Source organism: Thunnus maccoyii, chromosome 7, assembly GCF_910596095.1.
Source record: "Thunnus maccoyii chromosome 7, fThuMac1.1, whole genome shotgun sequence".
Taxonomy (NCBI): Eukaryota; Metazoa; Chordata; class Actinopteri; order Scombriformes; family Scombridae; genus Thunnus; species Thunnus maccoyii.
In genome coordinates, this window is record NC_056539.1 from 9053238 (window position 1) to 9075391 (window position 22154).

Consider the following 22154-nt stretch of genomic DNA (forward strand, 5'->3'; position numbering starts at 1 on the left):
AAAGATGACATCATCAGAAAAGAGCAGAGCAACCGTCTTAATGTGACTGAACTAAATTAACTCCAACCTAACCTGATGATTAGGAGGTCCATCTCTACCCAGAAGCCAAGCATAAGACCTACACAATCTTTAACAAACACATAAACCTATTAAAGGTGAATGGAAAATGTAGATGTACAGCAGTGTGACATGTTTTGTTTAATTTTATTATTTATGGATGCAAATACCAGGCCTGTAACTATTAACAGCTAATTATCAATCTATAGATGTAGGTTACACCAACCCAACAGTAGCTACATTTAGAGCTGCACATTTAGCCCACTCATTAAGTTTGCAAAGCTTATTATCATAAACATGGAGAAAAATGACAGATTCTAATACTAATTATTTACACACTTCCTGTAACTGATAGCTTGTCCACATCAGCATGTAATCTGTAATAATGTTTTAAATATTGCCATGTCAAAGTCTCTTCAGAGTTAAAAAGGGCACTTGATGAAAATGAAAATAGTTTCTTGTTTTGCCTGTAAAACATGGCTGATAGGTTCAAACATATTTCTTGGTTAATGTTTTGAGAGTAGACAGTCATTAGACAGATTATTTTGGAATAATATACTGATAAATAAATACTAAATACTGATAATCTGTTATCATCAGATCTTAACACATGGTGACCATGTTCATTACACCCCTTTCATGCCAGGTAAATTAAACAAAGACAACTGTATATGTTGGGGTTTTTTTGTTATAACATTTTATTGCAGAACTGCATAAGTATCCCTGAAAGATGAAGACAGACTGGACTAAAGTGAGTCTACTATTCTACTGTAGCTAGGCTTATAATTACTCATTTAAACAAATATTTTCATTTTATTGTGGCTTTCAACTGAACTGAACTTTGGTGTCTCTTTTACACAAGACAGGTCAACACAACTGTGTGTATGAATCAGTAAATATCCTACTTATATCCTGCCATACAGTATAATATCAACTGAAACAATATAACTATAGATCATAAACACAAAACAGAATGACAAAGACCCACACCAATCACGATTAGGTGACTTCACTCCCCATACAGTAACCCACTGTCATACATCCCAGTAGGATGAACACCTTCAGGAGAACACGGTGTTTTTTCTTCTGGGCGGTTAAATCGTTTCCATTCAGCTCTTCATTTCTTTAATTGCTTCTGAAAATCACGAGCTTACGTGATAGTAACGTGCTGGCATCGTGACAGGAGGCTCATATGTTGGGGCTGCACCGTGTGACTGCCTGCCTGCCTGTCGCCGCTCGCCCTTTCTCTTGCAGCCACACCCTCCCATCTCCATCTCGCACGCGTGCAGCTGTGCGGAGCTGTCTGTGCGTGCGTGAGTGCGTGCGTGCGTCTCCCTGTCGGGCACCCGCAGCATCAGCAACACAAAAGGGTCGCAGCTGCCTGCCGTGGGCTACCTCAGCACAGATCGGAAGGAGGAATCGCGTTTAAAATAAGGTGGTGGGATTTTTTTCTCTTTTCTAACATGATATTGGTGTTTATGGTGAATGTTTTCCATTTTCACGGCGCTGATGACCTTGTCACTGCATCCCACCTCTCATTCCTCATTGACCTGCACAGATCTTCTGCTCCATCCTTCGCAGATGTGTGTGTGTGTATGTGTGTGTGTGTGTGCGCGCTGTAAATGGGCTGGGACTCACAATTTGATCCGACTTGAAATGCGCAAACGCCGGTGTCAACAGGCCAAATTGTAATGTATCGTTATTTGTTTTTAATCCGAAAATAATACTAACCAATTAAATGCCATTTGGATGTCATCTTTGACAGTATGTGAGAAAAGCAAAGGCCAGATTCTTTGTTCTCCGAGCGCCTTTTAGTCTGCAATTAATAGACTGTAATCCCTGTGCGGCGCGCATCCGCTAATCTGCCATTAACGGTTACGTATTGATCCGTGCTGTAGATCTGCGCTGATGTAGTACATTCAATCCGCGTCTTTCTCCAAAAACCATAGACAATACAGCCTTTGAAATGTCAGCGGGGTTTCAGTCAGCTGGAATCCCGTGCACAGGCCATATGGCGCGGCCCTACATGTGCGCAAAAATGAAATTGTGGATCTATTTTTCTACGCGTCATTTAAAGGCGTTTAAATCAATGCTGCATTACTGTCATCGTCAGTGGTCTCTGGTGCTGAGACACAGAGAGGCAGGGAGAGTAGATGGCACTTTGCCAACAATGAATTTACAGGCTGCTGGTGCTGGATTTATGGTGCTGCTCTGTGTAAACTGGTCTGTTTTGTGCTTGGCTGCTTCAGCACCTGATTGACTGACAAGTGTACATTGTAGTGGTTATGTATAGTTCAATAAATATATGCACTGATGGCTGAGTTATGATACATTAAACCACATGTGCCATTCAGCTCTGTGTTTTGCAGAAGAGAGCTTATGGAAAGACCTGTTATAGTAAAGACTAGCTCACCATCCTGATACAAGAATCATGCTGAATAAAACACTGCAACCATCAGTTTAATATCCAGCCTGAAGAGTCTCAGGTGTATAGAGCAGTGATTTCACTAAGTTATCTTGTCATCACCACCCAAATGGTGACTAATGAACATTTTCTCAGAGACATCTGTGGAGTGCCTTTACAGTGCCAAACAGCATCCATTTTACCTGAGTCATACATCACCTTATGACCTCAGATAAAACTGTAGCGACAGATCTGAATTTAATCGCTGCGACGCATACAAAGAAAGTCTGACTCAATGTTTTCTGTGTGGTTATGTCAATTTGCAGTCATGTAGCTGCATGTTAGATAAACATAGACTCGCCTTCTAGTAACACGTCAAAGTGCTATTTTGAATATGCATAACCAGTAGTGGAATGAATACAACTGGAAATACTTACATTGTTGTATTACAGTACAAAAAAAGCAAGCACTTATTCTGTGATCCTAATCAGAGTGTATTCTTGTGGGCGGTCTGAGTCCACACATGTAGTTAAGTATTTTATCACAGTGCATCACATCTCCTGACCTTCCTGCATGCTTTTTATGTAAAAACTGTGTTCTTAAATGCAGATGTAGTGTAATGTTCTCATAAAAACTGTATTACTCAGGTCCTGGTATTTCAAAATTTTACCTCGGTACCATGACTGAGTAAATGGATGATACTGGTGATTTGGTCAATGCTATGCAAAGCTCTTTATAAGTCAATCATTATTTTTTTAAGATTATCAGTAGTATGTACAGTAATGTATAAACTGTGTGTTGTCAGTGTTAGTATCAGGGCTGTCCTTGTCTAAAGCACATTTACATTTGTAATAACAGTCTAACACTCATTTTCTTATGAGGTCTGTCCTCATTATTCAGTCCTGTGTTGCGCAAGTTATCATCAACTCTACAATGAATATACCATTCAGTGTGTAGTCTATTATTAATATTAATAAACTATTGTCTCACTGACATGTATGAGGCATTTAGGTTGCTTCAAAAATGTCAGTGTATATCCAGAATAACAAGGAAATGTAGAATCAAACTGATGATTATGATACATTGTCACAGGGTCAAGTCAAGTCCATTTTATTTGTATAGATCAATATCAAAAATTTGCCTCAAGAGGCTTTACAATCTGCACAGCAATACAACACCTTCTATCCTTAGACTCTCAGTTTAAATAAGGAAAAACTCCCTAAAAAACAACCTTTAACAGGGAAAAATGGAAGAAACCTCAGGAAGAGCAACAGAGGAGGGATCCCCCTGCCAGGACACACAGATGTGCAACAGATGTTGTGTGTACAGAATAGACCAGATAACACAATTATAGAAATCCAGCATGAACAAACAGGATGACACAATTATAGATAAACTGATAACATGTATAAAGAATCTGATCAGGAGGATGTCAAGCAATTTCCAGAGACTATGTAGCTTTAGGTCATCCCTATCATCCATTAGCATATGAAACATCAATAAATGCATTGATATATTTTCATCTTTTACTGCAGTCCTGATTTGTATGATATATAAAAAGTATTCAGGTGTTTATTCTATGCTCACATTTCCATGAATATTATGAATGACTGGTTTAGTGCATGTCAAGTGTGGTGGCAGCTTCTGTATCACTGATGGCGGTTGATCATGGTGTCTGTACTGCTTTACAGTGGAGTCATCAAGACTCTCTGCTTGTGCTGTGTGAGTGTGTGTGTGTGTGTGTGTGTGTGTGTGTGTGTGTGTGTGTGTGTGTGTGCATGCATGTGGATGTAAATACCTGTGTGTGAGAGCATGTGTGTGCTGCTTTACTGGGGGTTTCTATTTATGCACAGAGTCGGTCAGAGAGCAGTCTGACTTTGAAGTGCTCTGCCGCTGTAATATATCCAATGCATCCAGGTTGGTAAAGCTCCATCATTACCATATCCCTGTGTAACTGCAGTGTGATCCTGCAAAAACTGTGTGAGTGTGAGGGAGCTGGCCTTTTTTACACACACTAACACCATGTTGATGTCATCATGATTCCAGATTAGACTAATACAACCATAAAATCAGGATTTTATTTAGTCTTTTGGTATTGAGGCTACCGGACGCGGCTGTAGTTTTCTGTTTAGAAATTATTTTTTACCATAAAAAACAACCATTCGTGACCGTAACATTATTAAGGAATTGTGGTGCAACACATTACAAACCATTATAATCACACATGTGCATACATGGTTACTGTTAAACCACAATGAAAGCCTTTGTGTGCATCAGCCAGTTGAAAAAGATGAATGCCACTCTGTTCTCCTGCACTGGCTATCTGGCTTGAAAACAAAGTGTCACTTTGTGCCTCCTCAGCACAGCAGCACTAACAGACACAGTCAGAACGCCCATCTCTCCCCGCTCAGCGCTCTCACTACCCCGATCCCCACCGACACGCCTTCTCCCCTTGGACCGGCTGACTGTACATGCGCTCCACTCCAAACCGCATCTGCACTCATGCACCCACACTGACACGAGTTCTCGTTCCACAGTACGTGACCGTGCCTTGGAAGGGCAATCACATTTTCATCAATATGAGAATATCAAGGGATGTTCACTCTGTCACTTTTCTGTTCGCCCACACTCACACACATACACGCATACACACACACACACACTCACACAGCTAAGCCTTCACTGCATCTGACACCTGACTCCAGGTAATGCCCTAGATCCACAGTAACAGCAGGCAGGTGGAACGGACACACACTCATAGATACCCTCGCTCACAGAGACACTGCAAGACGGTAAGAAGGCATTCTCATACAGAAATTAATAACAGTTGCCCTTTAGAGCAGCGTGTAGATCTTATAGTTTGACTTTTACTGTAATTTGGGTTCATTCTTTCAGCGTCACTGGCATTCTGTGTGTGAAACCACTGTTCATGTTGTGTATGATGACTGATGAAGTGTATCAATATTACTATGTCAGCTGTGAATAGCACAAGTCCCAGTGTTTGTGTTTGTGATGCTCAGTCGTGAGATGAAAGCCTCTCTGTTGTTGTTTGCACACTTGAGCATTGTTAGTTAACCATTGGTTGGTGTGGAAAATATAATCATGGTCATGTGATACATGTTGCGTGTCACTCTGAGGTCCTTTGTTTCTTCACATGCACCCTTTGGACATCTAGTGAGTGGATAAATACCACTACCTTACAGCGTCATGTCTGAAAAAAATTAACATTATGTAATTCATTAAGGCAGTGTTTATTTATTGCTGGCCTGTTGGACTATTTTATCCAGTAGTGTACTGATAGCTATACTGGCGTTTAGTACCTCTAATCAGCTTTTTAGCCACACAAGCAGCATGGCTACAGTGATCACAATGTTTGTCTGTCGGTCGGTCCACCTCTTTGGTCCAGTCTGTAATATCTCGAATTATTGGATGGATTACCATGAAATTTTGTTCAGTCATTCATGTTCCCCAGAGGATGAATCCTACTGACTTTGATGATCCCCTGACTTTTCCACTAGCGTCACCATGAGGCTCAACAACTATGGGATGGATTGCCATGAATTTTGGTACACTTTCATGTGTAATTTGAATTCATAAGTTCAATTTGCCCAATACTTTGGTTTATGACCAAATACTTCTGAATTCAGCCTCAGCTTGACTTTGTGTTTAGTGCTAATTAGCAAATGTTAGCATTCTAAACACCTACTTAGTAAACTTTATTCCTTTATACCCTTAGAATCAGCATTTAGCTGTGCGTAAGTACAGTCTAACAGACCTAGTGTAATTTTGTTACCACACTATGCCTCAGCTCTCACTGAAGTTGACGTAGGATTGGGTCAGACATGCTAAACACATGGGACTCTGTTTTCATTGGGGCATGAGCATTGGCACAGACAGCATCACCACATGTCACATTTTAAATGCAGTTTGCTCTCATTTGTGATATCTTTGTGCTCTGTATAATGCGTATGGGACAAAGGTGAGAGAGGATAGGAGTTACACAAAACAGAGGTAGAACATGGAGATACATTATGTTGGTATTTTGGTGAAAACTGTGTTGGAGATAAATGTTTATGGACCAGAGGCCCGTTTGACAAAAGCTATTAGCAAGCACTGCTTACACACAGCGTGCAAATGGTGGTAGCGTCACTTGCTAATGTTCACAAATTGCAGATAAATTTTGCATGTCCTATGTGCATGGGTCATGGAGTTTGTTTTGTTTAGATGAATATGTGAAAATGAGGAAGAGGTGGTGAAACAGGCCCACAGTCTGTTTCTGCATAACATCACTCAGCTGATGATTTTGTGATTCCATCAGCAAATGCAAGTGAAATGCATGATGGAAATGTGCAGCTATAGAATAATAATGCTAAATAATGTGAATGAACATTTTGAATAGAGACACTTAATACACTCAGATTATCATCAAAATAATAGTTTATTGGGGTATTATCCATTTTATCAGTGGATGCTTCTTTCCAGCATCTGTCATCCACAACTGCTCATACTCTGTATGAAAGCCATCAACACACGGCTGCTGCACAATTACCAGACAAATTCTGTGCCTCTGTGCACATCATAGTGCTCTGCTCTACTTTTTTTCTCCGTTTGTGTCACAAACCATCAGATGTAGGAGATAGTGACATCCTGGGGACACACTGAACACACAGTTCACAGTGAACTTCTCCCCCCCTGCAAATTCTCTCTTCATATTCTCATCTAAAAACACTGGCATGAAGGCCTACTTGTCTGTGAAAGCAGAATTGCATTTAAAATTGCAGTATTTGAAAGCCTAATTATCTTTTTTAGAAAGGAACTCTTGTCATGTAAACTGGATTAGTGCAAGGAATGATCAGATGATGCCTTCATGTACATGACTTAGTTTACTCTCGGTTTTTGCAGCAGTAATGTGACTGGTTAGGGGGATAATGATCATTCACCACATACCTCTGATATAAATTTTGCATAAATTACCCATCTCTTTTGCATATAGTGTGTGCTGGGTATACAAACATCACAAGTGCACTTGGATACTCCCTCATTTTCCTAGTGCATATGACCTGGCACTTTACAGCTGCTGTTAAAACAACCACATCAGGAACCACAGTGTTTGTGTATATATGCAGGTGTGTGCCAAGTGAACTATTTCAGTCTGTTTGTAGTGATGAGAGTCTGGTATGTGAGTTGATTCTGTGTTGCGTTTGTCTGCTCTGGCAAATATGTTGCCATAGAAACCAAAGGCTGCCCAAACTTCAGAGAATGTTAAAGAATGAGATTGGGAGAGTTGTGTGTACTGGGCCCAAAACTACTATCAGTGATGGTGAAAACTTATGTTTTGCACTATAGATACATAGTTTTTGTCCTTGTCACCACACCCATCCTGAGTTCTACTATTCAGACGTGCTTCCTCACCCACCCCTCCCCATGTCACCCTCCATGCCACACTCATGTCCCTCACAACAAACTAACAAACCTAAACCTGCTGTTGTGTCTCTGTTCTGTATTTATTTCACCATTTCCTCCCACAGCGGAGGCAGCGGAGACGTTCATCTGGGTAAAACAAGCTTTGTGCAAAATGGGCAGATCGATGTTCCCTAAGGTTTTACTGCAGTGGTGCGCAGCTATCTCGAGCTGTGCATCTGAAATAGGTAAACTGTTCCACGGCTCCACCACGTTCGTCTGTCTGCTTTGTCAGCAAGCTACTTGTGCTGTAAGGTTATGGCAGTTAGCCGACGCCACGCTGCTACAACACTAAAGCCATGCCATCGGACTCCGGTGGTTGTCTCGCCCGCTCTGGTGCAGAGTTGTGTCACCATTAAGTGATGTTGAGCTGCTGGGTCGTTCGAAAGCGCTGCAACGCGGCATCGTGTTATGCCACCGCCATACTATGATGCAGCTGTATACTTGTCAAAGGCATTTTTCTGCTTCTGTAGAGCACATGGCTGCTCCTTGTGCTTCTCTCATCCCATCTCTAGCTCTGCTCCCCAAGTCTGTCGTCTGCAGCAGTAGGCCTACAAACACTCGCACAACAATAAACACAAATACAAGTCATACACAGGCTTCATAGCACACAGACGTTTGCTTAACATTAGCAGTGGCAGCCAAGAAAAGTCAACACATGTAAACAAACAGACAAACAATAAAAAAAAAAGAGCGTCTACAAAATCTCTCTTCAGGCCAGCAGACAAAACCACATACAGTCTCTCTCTTTGCCACACACACTGTCTGTTCACACACTCCTACTACCAAACATGCTTGTTTGCTCCTTGTTCTGTGCTGGCTGGAGTCAGACAGGACAAAGAGCCTTTCTGGGCGAGACATTTCTGAGAGAGTCTGTCCGGCTTTGTCACCCTCAGGAAGGAAGCCCACGACATGCTGATCCCACTGGAGACAGCGGGCTTCTCTCCGGCTCTCTCAGTACTGTCTCACACTCTGTGGTATTCGACCGCCGGCCCGGATGCTTGTGGTTTTACACAACACACATTTCCGCAGTACATCAGAAAACCTCTGGCTCGGCCATGCTGCAGACAGGTGTTGAGTGGAGGACGCGTGGGTCCAGGGTTCAGGAAGCCGCCTGTGGTTTGTTGGTTCCTGTCGGTTTATGAGATGCAAATAAAAGGTGGTTCATGGTTTGATTATTGTGATTATTCCTGCTGTATCTGTACGGAAGATCTCTAATCATTGGACTGAGCCAAGGGTCATCAAACGGAGAGTGAACATAATCAGCTCAGCCGCTATAAAAGAAGTGGATGATTTTTTTTTTTGTCTTTAATTTCTGTACTACCTGCATCCCCCAACCACTAGTTGTTTCAGATGTACTGCTGACTTTTTAATATCACTATTTCTACACCAACAAGCCACAACAGAGTGGCCTCAGAGGGCACATTTTGATTTTAAAACATCACAGGCTTTATTGTGCCCCAGACAAGCAGTTCATCAAGAGCTACCAAAGCTGAGCTTTTTGATGATAAAGCTAGAGGTGATGGAGAGCAAAATAAAAAGCAAGACGTGAAAGTGAAACTGCAGCTCAGCTCGAGCACAGTCAATGTTCAGCGCCCCTCTCCTGATCTCTCATGTTTGTCTCCTCTCAGTCTGGGCTGCTCCCCTCTCTTCCCTCCATTAAAAGCTCACACTTGCTCCTTTTAAACCTGCACTAAAGCATCGTCCCCATGCTCACTTCCCTCTTCTCTCACCGCAGCCAAGGTGTGCCGTGACCATGGCAACAGACGCCACGGAAACTAAGCATGACATGCATTTAGAGGTAACCGAATCCAAAGGCCAAGGTAAATAGGAAAAAAATGAGTGCTTTTAGATACATCTTAAAGAGACAGTGCTTAAAACAGAGTCAGTGATAACATCATGAGGATGACATGACCTCTGTTAGCCTCAGTGTAATGCTCTTTTTTTCACCGTCTCTTTAAGAACTGCATGGTGTGGTGATGGGTTTGAAATGATAGAAGAGATTTACAGAAGCCTTTAGATTTGCTAGTGGTTTGCTGTGTCCACATTTCTAACTTCTCTACTTCACTAACCTCTATTTTATCCCTTTAAACAGTTTTTAGATAGCATTTCATCAGGGTCCGTGATGAATCTATGTAGCATTGATTTTGATCAATAGTGTAAAGAAAAGAAAAACAACACGTTAATATCAAAATGTCAAGAAGCCCCATTTGTGTCCTGGAATTGCAAGAGACAGCATTCAGTAGTTAAAGGCCTAAAGTTCAGTGTTAAAGGAATAGTCCAACATTTTGGGAAATGTGTGAATTCGCTTTCTGGTGGAGAAGTAGATGAGGGAATTGATACCACTGTCATATCTGTCTGTTAAGTATAAGGCTACAGCCAGCAGTTGGTTAACTTAGCTTAGCAGAAAGACTGTAAACAGGTGGGAAGAGCTAGCCTCACTCTGTCCAACAGCTACAAATCTGTACAAAACCAAAGTGTAAAAACAATAACTCAAAGCCAAGAAATAGCCAGTCTTTATGCTAAGCTAGGCTAACTGGTTGCTGGCTTTATATTTACTGGACAGATCTTCTCTTCTAATTCTCTGCATTTCCTTAAATGTTGAATTGTTTATTTAATGACATAGAAAATCCATTAATTTACTCCACAACACCCTAAATGTTACCTTGCTGACTGTATTGTTATTAGAGTTGTGAGCTGCTGCATTGTCTGCATTTTACCTTTGATTTGTGCAATAAGTAGAATTCAAAAGCAATTCTTAGGAGCCACACTCCCGCTGGTTTTCCCCTCCCCCAGCTAGTTAATTTGCCTTTACCAGATGTGAAATATTTCCTGATCAGATGGCTAGAATGAAAAACCAGCAGGGGTCTGACTGTAGAGGACCAGGGTCAAACCACAATGAACTACAAACATACAGGAAGCAAGAGTTAACCCTAGTGTTAGGTTGGGAGTGGAGTCCTGCTGCTGCTGCTGCTGCTGCTGCTGCTGCAGCTGAATCGTCTACACTACTGAAAAAAGTGTCCTTTCACGTTTCACGCATGAGTGTGTGAGCATGCCCACGGCAGTGCATTATGGGCTTTGTAACAGAGTAGAAACACTGGACGGGCTCTGATGCTGGGAGAGCATGCTGCAGGGAAACAAAACATCAGCGTCACAGCATAATATCATTTACTGCTCTGACAGACAGAGTGGGTCTGACAGAGTAGTGAGCGTGTCATCAATTTCATCAGTGCTCTATGTAAACACATAAATCTATGAAAACAAAAGGCAGATTTGTTTTTAATGTGATTGTCAAGTGATAAGCAAAGCTACTGATAAAGTCCCTCAAATCCCAGACTCAACATGCACAGATTCTTAATATTTTTTTCAACATATTTTATTGAAAGAGATACAAAAAACAATTCCATAAAGACTTCTCCCCTTTTTCGCTCTCATTTTCCTGCCACTTAAGTAATTTCATTCCCACATAAGACTCACAGATTTATATCTAACCCAATTTTATAATATCTCTGTCCTGATCAAAACATCCCAGTCCAAAATAAAAATTGACAAAAATGAAAAGAAAAGGAGGACAAGACACTAACAGCAAAATGAAAAGAAAACAAAGCAAAGCCATTTCTCAAGAAGAAAATGCCAAATATTCCTTAGTTCCAGTCACTCAAATGTAAAGATAAACCACACTTTCTTGTCCCATATGATCATGGGCTGAATATCTTTGGGTTGTAGACTGTAGGACATAGTAATCAACTTGAAATGGGCACTTCCTAATACTTTCTGAAATTTTCTTCCTGACATTTAAGCAAAGGACTAATCTATTAATCAAGAGAATAATCAGCAGATTAGCAGGTTGTTTGTTTAGCAAAGAAAATATATGGTATCTATTTCTTAAAATTAGTTGAGAAGCATTACCATTTAAAAATGTAATTTTCTCCAATTTAATTAAAATAAAATTACATCTTCAAGGCATTAAGAGGAAGTTGGAGGCATAGGAGATTTCCAACAAAGTTAATTCTGTCTAATGATTGAAGTTTAACTGCAACTGTGGTTGTGGCATCTGTCACATTTGTCATAAGTATATGAGTACATTGTGGACAGTTTTGGTTTAGTGAGATGCCCAGACGACATCACAGATATGGTTAAGACTGATAATGTAGTCTTCGTAGAGGTAATTGACTTCTATTGATTGTTTGCTGTGCTACTCAGACTCTAAGGATAAAAGCATTCCATTTTAATTAAACCTGGGCATTGTCCTATCTTATATAAACAAATTGTGTACTCAGTCAATCAAAGACAGCAAATAAATCATAAATTCACAACTTTGCCAGTTTTTATATTAAATTGCTCAATATAAACTCATATACAAAACTTGAACTTCAGAGTCAAGGATCTAAGTGGGGAAATGAGTTTACTGTATCATTTCCCATGATGCCTCTGGTATAGTGAGCAGCATGCGAAGTGAAATCCCACACCAGTTGCTACTTATAGCTCTGAAAGGGATACCCACAGAGCCCTGAGAACGCCTGTCTGCACAGTGGTGTAGAGTAACTTTGTAGCTCTGTAACCTCACCCACTTTGGTCATCCAGTGGACCTCCACAAGTACTCAGACACACAAATAAATACACAGACAAAAACAAAACATGCTGCCGGACTTACACAGGCAGACAAAGCAGAAAAGTTCACTATTACATTTTGAAATGAAGTAAAGAGATATCTGTTTACATTTTCTTTGGGATCCTGAGGCTTTTGCACATGGGAAAGTTTAGCTTATGTATAAGAGTTTATAACTTTCTGGTATGAGGGATAATGAAGAAATAAAGATATCAACCAGTTTCATTCAAGGCACTGTTGTGCAGCCATGAACTCAGTACATCCTTGAACCAGCAATTATCTGAAAATGGCTTTTTACAACTTTTGTTTTACTACGCAAGTTAATTGTGAACATACTTTTTAAATATTTGGTAGCATGTTGCTCTTCATAAAACAGTTTGTAATAATTTAACTGAGATGGAGTTATCTCACTGACCAACAGATCAGAGAGGTTGCCAGAGTGATTTGCTGTGATATGTGCCTGTAAGTAGCAATAAAAGAGTACTCCTGGCACCCTGGTTGCCTAATGTTTACAGTCCATGCCATATAACCACAATGTCCCTGGATTCTGGCTTGGGACCTTTGTTGCATGTCATAACCCCCTCTCTCTCCCCTTGTTTTCTGTCTGCTCTTCAAAAAAAAATCTTTAAAAAAACATACTCCCTTTGGTTTTGCATCAGATAATACACATGTATAACTTGGAAAGTTGTTATCTATTGAAGTGTTGCTCAAATACTGCAGGTAAAACATGATGTGAGTCACACATTTCACAGGAACTCCTTAAGCCATGAGGGTCATGGTGGGTTTTCACTGCTGTCCTTTCTCTCAGAACCAATCATGGACTTTGCTTATTTTTAGTCAGTAATTCAAGGATTTGATCACCATATTTCTAAAGCTGCTATGGCTGTGGGTGCTCCGTTTTTATGCGTGGTGTTTGTCTTTTCCACTTCCTGTATATATGAGTAAGTATGAACCAAAGAGCCAAGGTTTTCTTCTTATTCCATCTGCTATTTTGATTTATTTTCTGTTCATTCAATCAATTGCATTTCACTACCTAACATGCAGACACATAAAGACACACCCATAGGCACTGTGCTGCTTGTAACTCGCTTGAGGGCGAGATACAAAGATTGAAGATCTGATTGCAAGTAGTCGTGGTTATCATCTATTATCTTTGCCAACAGAGAGAAGGCGACAGGGCAAATTCCAGCCCTTCAGAAGACTGTTTGGGAAGAAGAAGAAGCGTGAGACGAAAGTGGGCTTTGATGGAGCAGAGCTAAAGGCGAGTTTTTCTACTGGGGAAGTGTGCAATGGAGTTGTATCTGACAATGAGGAGCCCAATCAAAATCTGAGGTAAGAACATAGGTCGAATTTCATATTTACACATGTTTTTATAACTGAGCTTTTCCACGTGCGATTTTTATTGTCACTAATAAAAGCTGCAACCATGTCTTATCAATAATTTTTTGTATCTACAGGAAGTTTGAAAATTTCTTATCACTTTCATTCAGATAGTGACCTTTTATATCTTCTTAAACCAATTTTATCCAAGAAACAACTTTGCTTCTTATCAAATTCTTTTTTGTTTTCTCTTTGGGTATCCATTCATACCTCTCAGAAAAATGAAAGTGCTAAAATAGCCTCTCATAAACATTGCAAGTTGTGGTTACGCAATCTGTTGAGAAAAGGGTGAGGCCCTGTTCAAATACACCTCATAAAAGGATCAACATGATTTGAGCCTTCAATCAATGTGCGGAAACTACTGGTGTGTAAAGAGGTCATTCATTTCTTTGTGTAAAATGACTTAGGGAGCGATACTACAGCCCTGCGCATGATAAATGAATGAATGACTGACAGTAATGTTATGTTGCTACACTGAAGACACTCTTGTTATTCTGCAGAGAGTTCAGTCCCATCGGATCTCGAGCTCTCTCACACGACAGTATCTTTATTCCGGAGGAGCCGGCAACGGAGCCCAGTCCAGATCACACGATGTCCCAGGAAAACGTGTCTGATAAAGTTAGGAATCTGCAGGTAGGCCTTAATGCAATGTGCACTCAGATCAGCTCTCTTCTGTCTATATAGAGAATTAACATGCAACCTTTATTGTTGATCACAGAGGCAGATAGCACAAGGTATAAAGTTCGGCCAGAAGCCTCCCTCTCTGAGGAGAAGTGAGGGAGATGAGGGTAGTTCAGACGAGGAAGAGGTTCCCCGGAGCCCTCTGAAGGTGATGGCGCAGGTAGAAGTCGAGCCAGCAAAAACAGAGCCAAAGGTAACACTTGTTAACTTATACTGGTGACAATTTGGTTTAGTTTTGAAAGTAGTGAGACTGAGATGTGTATCAGTAAGTAAATGCTTTGTTATTGGAACAAAAGCAGGTCCAGGAGACCCAACAAGCAGGACTGCACACCACCCCAATGAAGTCCTTGAGGTCCAAACGAGTTCTTCCACCTACTGGTACGATCGAGTCTATCAACCTGGATGCTGTCCCGCAGTCTGTTCCTCGCTTAGACAACACTGCCGCCAAGCATAAATTGTCTGTCAAACCGAAAAATCAGAGGGTTTCCCGCAAGCACCGGCGGTTTACACAGGTGAGCCAGAGCTATAGTCAGATTGTGAGGATCTTAGCATATTGTTGACTCAATCTGTGAGATTTCCCAACCTCTGTTGTGGTTAAGAAAAAAATAATCATACTTCCACTTCCCCAGGATCTCCAAGAGGTATCTATTCCTGGTGTGCTGCTAGAGGATCTTGAGGCAGCAGGCGTCTCCACAGACGATCGGCACAGGACATCTGTTGAATGGGTTGAGTCCCTTGAAAGCTTGAAGAAACAGAGACTCCATGAGGAGGAAATACAAGAAACAAAGAGGAAGCTGGAGGAACAGAGGTTCAGACAGGAGGAAGAGGAGAGAAGGAAGAGGGCAGAGGAGCTGAGGTTGCGTGAACTGGAGGAGGAGAGGTGTCGTAAACAGCAGGAGGAGGAGCGCATCCGTAAAGAGGAGGAAGAAAGAAGGATTCGGGAGGAGGCAGAGAGAAGGAGCAGGGAGGAAGAGGAGAGAAGGATCAGGGAAGAGGAAGAAAGGAGGCGGCGAGAGGAGGAAGAGCAGATGTGGAAAGAGGAAGAGGAAAAGAGGATGCGAGAAGAGCAGGAGCGCCGACAGCGGGAGGAGGAGGAGGAGGAGGAGATGAGACGACTGGAAGAGCAGAGGAGAAAAGATGAGGAGAGAAAGAAGCGGGAGGAGGAGGAAGAGGAAGCGAGAAGGCAGGAGGAGCTTGAGGCTGAGCGTCTACGTTTGGAGAGGCTAAGAGAGGAAGAGGAAAGGAAGGAAAAGGAGGAAGCAGAAAAGCAGAGGTTGCAAGAGATTGAAGAAAAGAAAAAAATGGAAGCAGAGGAGAGAATGAGAAAGGAGGAAGAAGAGGAGCAAAAGAGGCTGTCTTTAGAGAATCCGGATGGCAGCTCAGATCCACAGGAGAGGCAGAGGAGAGCTGAGGAGCTGCGCTGGAGAGAGATGGAGGAGAGACAGAGGCCTTTCTCTTTCAAAGTTTCCTCTGGAGAAAACCAGATTTTGTTCCAGAAGGTCAACCTGACACCTGTTACGCCGACCTCCAGCCACCAGAACGGTGCTGTAGCTGATCAGAGGGAAGGCGCTAAGGCCTCCTCCTCTGAAGGACCAGACTCCCCCAACCTGCCAACATCTCCATATGTCCCCCACACAGCCATCCTGGTGACAGGTGCCCAGCTCTGTGGGACAGCTGTCAATTTGGACCAGATCAAAGATACCGCTTGCAAGTCTCTGCTGGGTCTGGGAGAGGATAAAAAGGCCCAGGGAACACCGCCAACCAAGAGCAAGACTTCACCAGACCGCAAGTCTGGCAAAACCAAATCACTCAATGAGTCCTCGCTCTCTACAGACCAGTCCAGTGCTGCCGTCCTGGCAGAGTGGGCTAGTATCAGATCGAAGATATTCAAGGGAGTAGAGGAGGGGAAGTATGACGAGTACCCAGAACCGAGCAGAAGCCAGCCTCAGCCCAGCAGTGAAGAACAGCCTCCGTTTTCCCACACGAACCTCAGGAAGACAATGTCAGCCAACGCCAAGTTCTCCATCACCCCTGCAAAGAAGAAGTTTGGAGATTCAAACAGAAACTCTGAGGTGTTCACTGCAGATGACAAAGAAGCAGGAGAGGAAGCTCCTCCGTCTGATAGCCCCACCGCATCCTCGCCAGCTCCAACCAGTAAACCTCAAAACAGGACGAGTAAAACTGTCCGCATCGTAGAAAGAGGGTCAGAGGAGTGTATGTTTGCCAAAGACCTCCCTTCCTTCCTAGTTCCCAGCCCTGGAGCCAAACCCGAGGGGCCAGAGATGAAGAGCAGAGGTCACAGTGAGACAGAGGTGTCTGAAAGCAGAGAGGAGGGAGAGGAGCAGGGCCCAGGAAGTGAGGATAAGCCCTCACCTTTTGGCATTAAGCTGAGGAGGACCAACTACTCCCTCCGCTTTCACAATGAACAGTCCACAGAGAAAAGGAAGAAACGCTACAGTGCAGGGGACAGCTTTGATGGTGTCCCTTCACCTCTCACCCCCATGGAGCCAGACTCTGATGCTTCCTCTGTCTTTTCTGACAAATCAAGTCCTGCATCGCCTCAGAAAGACGGTGTGGTCGGCAAGTACATACATGCATCTGCCTCCCCCGCCATCCCTCGGGCTAAATCAGGCAAGTCTGCCAGCCCGACTGCACACAGTGAAGGTGAGAAGGTGCTTTCAAAGCCACCGCTCTACCGAAGACCAACCACATCACCCAAACCTACTGGAGCAGTTCCGACACCTCCCCCATCGCCGTTACCTAAAGTGGTTCATGGCACTCCCAGTGATGCCATTCACTCAGTTCAGAGAACTGGGGGCGCAGATTCCCCCAGCCAGGAGCAGACGAACAGGAGTGAGGAACCATCAGCAGTGGCCCAGTTGCAGAGGAGCAGCCATGGCCAGATCCAAGGGGAAGAGGAGCCGAAAGAGAAGAGATCCTTCTTCCCCTCCATTAACATCCCCTGGAGAGAGAAGGTGGACAGAAAGACAGATATCATCAAGAGAGGTCAGTGTCACTTTGATCAGGCACTGTGTTGTTAGTGCGGATCAGGAAATTAAGGTCTTGTGTCTCTACCATTGATTGTATATAGAGATGGACGTCATGACAGCTCCCCAAAAGTGAAGCCAAAACAGTGTGATTGCCCCTTGGTGGCTGGTTGCAGTATAGGTCATAAATCTGGCCCCCTCCATGTTAGTGGATGGGTCATGAGCCAAACTAAAACATGAAAGTTCACGTCAAATTAACTTTTCCCAAAGATAGATTCTATCATTTTAGGTAGATCTTATCACCCTGATGTTTGTCCAAGGGCTCATTTTTCTGATAAAAATGTTTTGTTGTTTGTTTTTAATTAGTTATTTGCTCCAATTAGCTCTGGCTTCAAATGGCATCACAAAAGCAAGATGGCAGCTCCCGGAAAGGAGATATTTTGGCTTCACTTTTGCGTAGCGGTAGAAAGTGGAGACACATGTCCATATTTATATACAGTCAATGGTCTCTGCATGGCTTAAAGAAAAAGTTTGACATTTTGAGGAATACGTTTCTTGGCTTTCTTGCCAAAGTTAGATGAGAAGATCGATACCACTCTTCTGTCTGTTCTGTAAAAATACAGCTACAGCCAGCAGCTGTTAGCTTAGCTTAGCATAAAGACCGGGGACAGGAAACAGCTGGCTTAACAAAATCCACTATAAAGTTGGCTTCATTTGCAAATTTAAAAAAGGGTTTTGTTAAAGATCCCCTCCAGACATGTTTTAAGATTTATATAAAACACTCTACTTTGAACTTTTTTTGTGTAAAAACAGGGCTGCCAACTTTTGACTTCCCCTGGGAACAAATCTCACTCCAAGCTGTTCATAATAAATGAGCATTATTCATGGTAAATTGACTCACTTGACCTCTCTCTGACCTTACGAACCAACACTTGGTTCGTAAGACTTTTTCTTTTTGCTAATTTGTGTTTATTGGATAGCATTTTTGATATTCACTCCAGGTATTACACATATTTTTCTTCAAAACATAGGATAAGAAAGATCTATGTTCCTCATCAAGTTGCTCCCATCATCTGACATTCCCCATTTCAGTCTCTCAGGTCTATGGATGCCTGGTTATGTTTTAAAATGGGGGAGCAAATTTAGAAAGATACATCATTAGGGGGAGGTTCTGGGGGTCCTCCACCAGAAACAAATTGTAATTTAAAACAAATTTCCTGCATTTCTACACCACCTTACGTCTTGGTTTAAGTCAAAAAACAGCCACCTGTTAACCTTGGTAACTCTCACTCCTACCTGCATGTGCACAGTGCAAGAGGAGAGGAAGAGATGCTGTGCTGCTGCCAGAAGAGCTGCTGACTGAGATTACTCTGAGCAGTATGCATAGGGATACATTACAATATACAGTAACAGATCTTTGTATATTCCTCACTTTCCCTTGATGGTCTGAATAACTCGCTGCTGCACAGTGCTGCTGTTGCTCTGTGCTGCTCTGTCTTATCTGTCCGTGCGCTGTCAGTGTCGTCTTTCCATGCTGCACTGTTATCAGTTATGAATTTGTTTTTCACTGCATGAGAAAATGGAAGTGTGGTGTGAAAGCATGTGAAAAGTGTCAATTGCATGAGTCTCATGGTCAATGTATGAGATTTGGCAGTCCTGGTAAAAACCATATCAGACACAAATTATTGTTCACTTATCTTGTTAAAATCCTTAAAATGACATCTACTCCTTCTCCCTCATTAAAAAAATTCCAGAATCAATGAATATGCAAATGTATTTTCATTTCAAAAGATGTTTTATACTTTATTATGAAGTCCATTCTCAGTTTTTGCGCACTGAAGGTTTCAAGTTTTCACATCACACTTGTGTAAGTTGCATAGTGGACCAGGATTGGCTCCAAACTAGTTGTGATGTCACAAATCATGCTCATAGGCTCAACCCTTAAAATCGGATTTTCAGTGAGCACAGAGAAACTTTCCACTTTCAGCAGATGAATGTGAAAACAGTCTTCTAGTGTCAAACTCTGCACATACATCATTCTGCACAGAGAAGCTCAAACATTCAGCTGAAGGAACAATAAAAACAAAAACACATTTTTGGGTGGTGGGGGACTTAAAAAATATTGTTATATTTCTCAAAGCATGGTATGGAAAATAGTATATTTTTGGTATTGGTACCAATACTCACTTGTACAGGCTCTAATATCATCAGCTTCAATCAATACACTGCTATAGCAGTTTACCAATATGCATGTGTTCCCCCGCAGAAAAACCGTCACTACAGAGCAGGCACTCACTGGACAGCACAAAGGTTCAGGAGAAGGAAGCTGGGCCGTTATGGATCACACTGGCACTGCAGAAGCAGAAGGGCTTCAGGGAGCAGCAGCAGAACCGAGAGGACCGCCGTAGCCACAGAGAGGCCAAACTGGCAGAAAAACAAGCAAAAGAGAGAGACAGCGTATGTGCCCTAGATTGACTCTTTACCCACTTTTCTAATATTTCTCTTGATTGCACATAGTCTTCCTCCTCTCAAGCAATCGCAAATCTCTTTTGCAGGTTAGCCCCACAGAAAGCAAAGGAAGTGGGAGCACCAGTCCCAGTTCTAAACCTCAGACACCAGAGGAACCCAAGAGACCCGACAGCCTCCTGGGACGATTTGAGCGCCGAGAACACCTGAAAAAAGCCAACACTTTACCCAGCTCTGTCACTGGTAAGAACCTGCATGTACAACAGCGCAGCCAAGATTAGTCTTTGATAATTGATGAATCATTTAAGTCATTTATCAAGTAAAAATGCCAAACATTACTGGTTCCAGCTTCTCAGATGTGAGGATTTGCTGCTTTTCTTTTTGGACTGTTGGTCAGACAAAAGAAACAATCTGAAGATGCCACTTTTACTAAAATTAGACATTTTTCACTACTTTATGACAATATATAGGCTAGATAATCACAGAATATTTAACTCAAATATTTCAATAATAGTCAATGGAAAATTAATCAACAACTAATTTTGATAATCAATTAATCATTAGGGTCATGTTTCTAATAAAAATAGCAAACGTTTGATGGTTCCAAGTTCTTAAATGTGAGAATTTGCTGCTTTTGTTTGTCTAACATAACAGTAAATTGAATATTCGGGGGTTTTGGACTGTTGGTCAGACAAAACAAGATATATGATGACATCATCTTTCGCTCCAGGAAATTGTGTTGGGCATTTCCTACTGGTGTTTTATAGACCAATGACTTATCAAAAAAAATAAATAGAAGATTAATTGATAATGAAAATAATTGTTAGTTGCAGCCTTAATTAGAAGTTCCTCATATAATACAAGCTAAATCGATTTTCTAAATGAGCTCCTATAAATATAAAACATATAAAAATACTATGCTCATTTCTTTCAGGTAAGTTTTGTTTTACACAAAAATGGTTCAGTTTCCTCATTAAAAATCATTGAAAGTTACATAATCTATGAATATGCAAATATTTTTCACTTCAACTGCTGGGTGTAAGATGGCTACTTCAGTGTAAAGTTCATTCTCAGTGTGTGTGCACTGGAGGCTTCATGTTTCCACATCACACTACTGGACCAGGATTGGCTCCAAACCAGTTGTGATGTCAGAAATCCTGCTAGTACGCTACATGTCTTTAACTCTACATGTCTTTAAGAGAAAATTTCCCCCTTAAGCAGATAAATGTGAAAACAGCCTTCTAGTGTCAAACTGTACATACATCATTCTGCACAGTGAAGCTCAAACATCCAACTGAAGTAACAAAAATCAAAACACACTTTTGATTAGAGGGGGACTTTAAACTTACGTAAAATGAGTATAAAAAGGCTGTTCAATGTAAAGGATAGAGTTGTAACTAAATGTTGTCCTTGATTTGGTGTTTCAGTTGAAATTGCAGACTCTACACCATCGCCACCTGCTGTCAAGGAAGTGTCAAAGCGCTTCCCCTCCAGTGACTCTCCGCAGGTGTCTACAGAGCCAGCCTGGCTGGCCTTGGCCAAACGAAAGGCCAAAGCCTGGAGCGACTGTCCTCAGATCATCAAATAACACCCCCAACAGACCCCCCCCCCCACCCCCCCAACTCCCCCAAACCCCAGCTCCACAATGGGCTCTGGCCTGCATCAAGACTGCACACTGCCCACAGACTCTGAAGCACCCCCCGAGTCAGTTTCACCTGTCCTCCCCTCCCAAACTCCAGATCTCATCACTCACCATGAAAACCCTCCTGACTGTGAAACAAGTAGAGCCCTCCATCACTTCGTAACTCTAACCCTTCACTGGCTGGTACTATTATCATGTTAAAGTGCGCTTCGCATTCAAATACTCCAATACAATTGCACAGATATATGTAAACAATTGTTGCGAGCATGCGCATTCTGTATACAAACACACAAAATATATGTCCCAAGAAGACACAGATATGATGAACATGTCGCAGTCAGGGACTGCAGAGTCCTCAGCAGCCAATCACAACCATGGCTGGCTGTTGCAATAGCCAACCCCAATTTTTTTGATTTTGTAGCCAACTGTGTCACCGTGATTGTAAATAAATAATTCACTAAACACAAT

At 42.0% G+C, this 22154-nt stretch overlaps 2 protein-coding genes across 3 annotated transcripts in view; both read left to right on the forward strand.

Annotated features, from left to right (window-relative positions):
* LOC121900313 (proteoglycan 4-like) overlaps window positions 1-22154 on the forward strand; it is a 676357-nt gene that overhangs the window by 641378 nt on the left and 12825 nt on the right. The gene's annotated exons all lie outside the window — the stretch shown is intronic.
* Window positions 9665-21632, forward strand: cracd (capping protein inhibiting regulator of actin dynamics). Of its 2 annotated transcripts, none has more exons than XM_042416517.1 (9): window positions 9665-9744; window positions 13694-13862; window positions 14411-14543; window positions 14629-14784; window positions 14888-15103; window positions 15221-17597; window positions 19845-20035; window positions 20134-20287; window positions 21472-21632. In XM_042416517.1, exons 1-9 carry the CDS (start codon window positions 9678-9680, stop codon window positions 21630-21632), a joined length of 3624 nt encoding a protein of 1207 aa, XP_042272451.1. In that variant the 5' UTR covers window positions 9665-9677. The 2 variants fall into 2 exon arrangements, with proteins under 2 accessions (XP_042272451.1, XP_042272452.1); XM_042416518.1 differs by having other exon boundaries at window positions 14891-15103.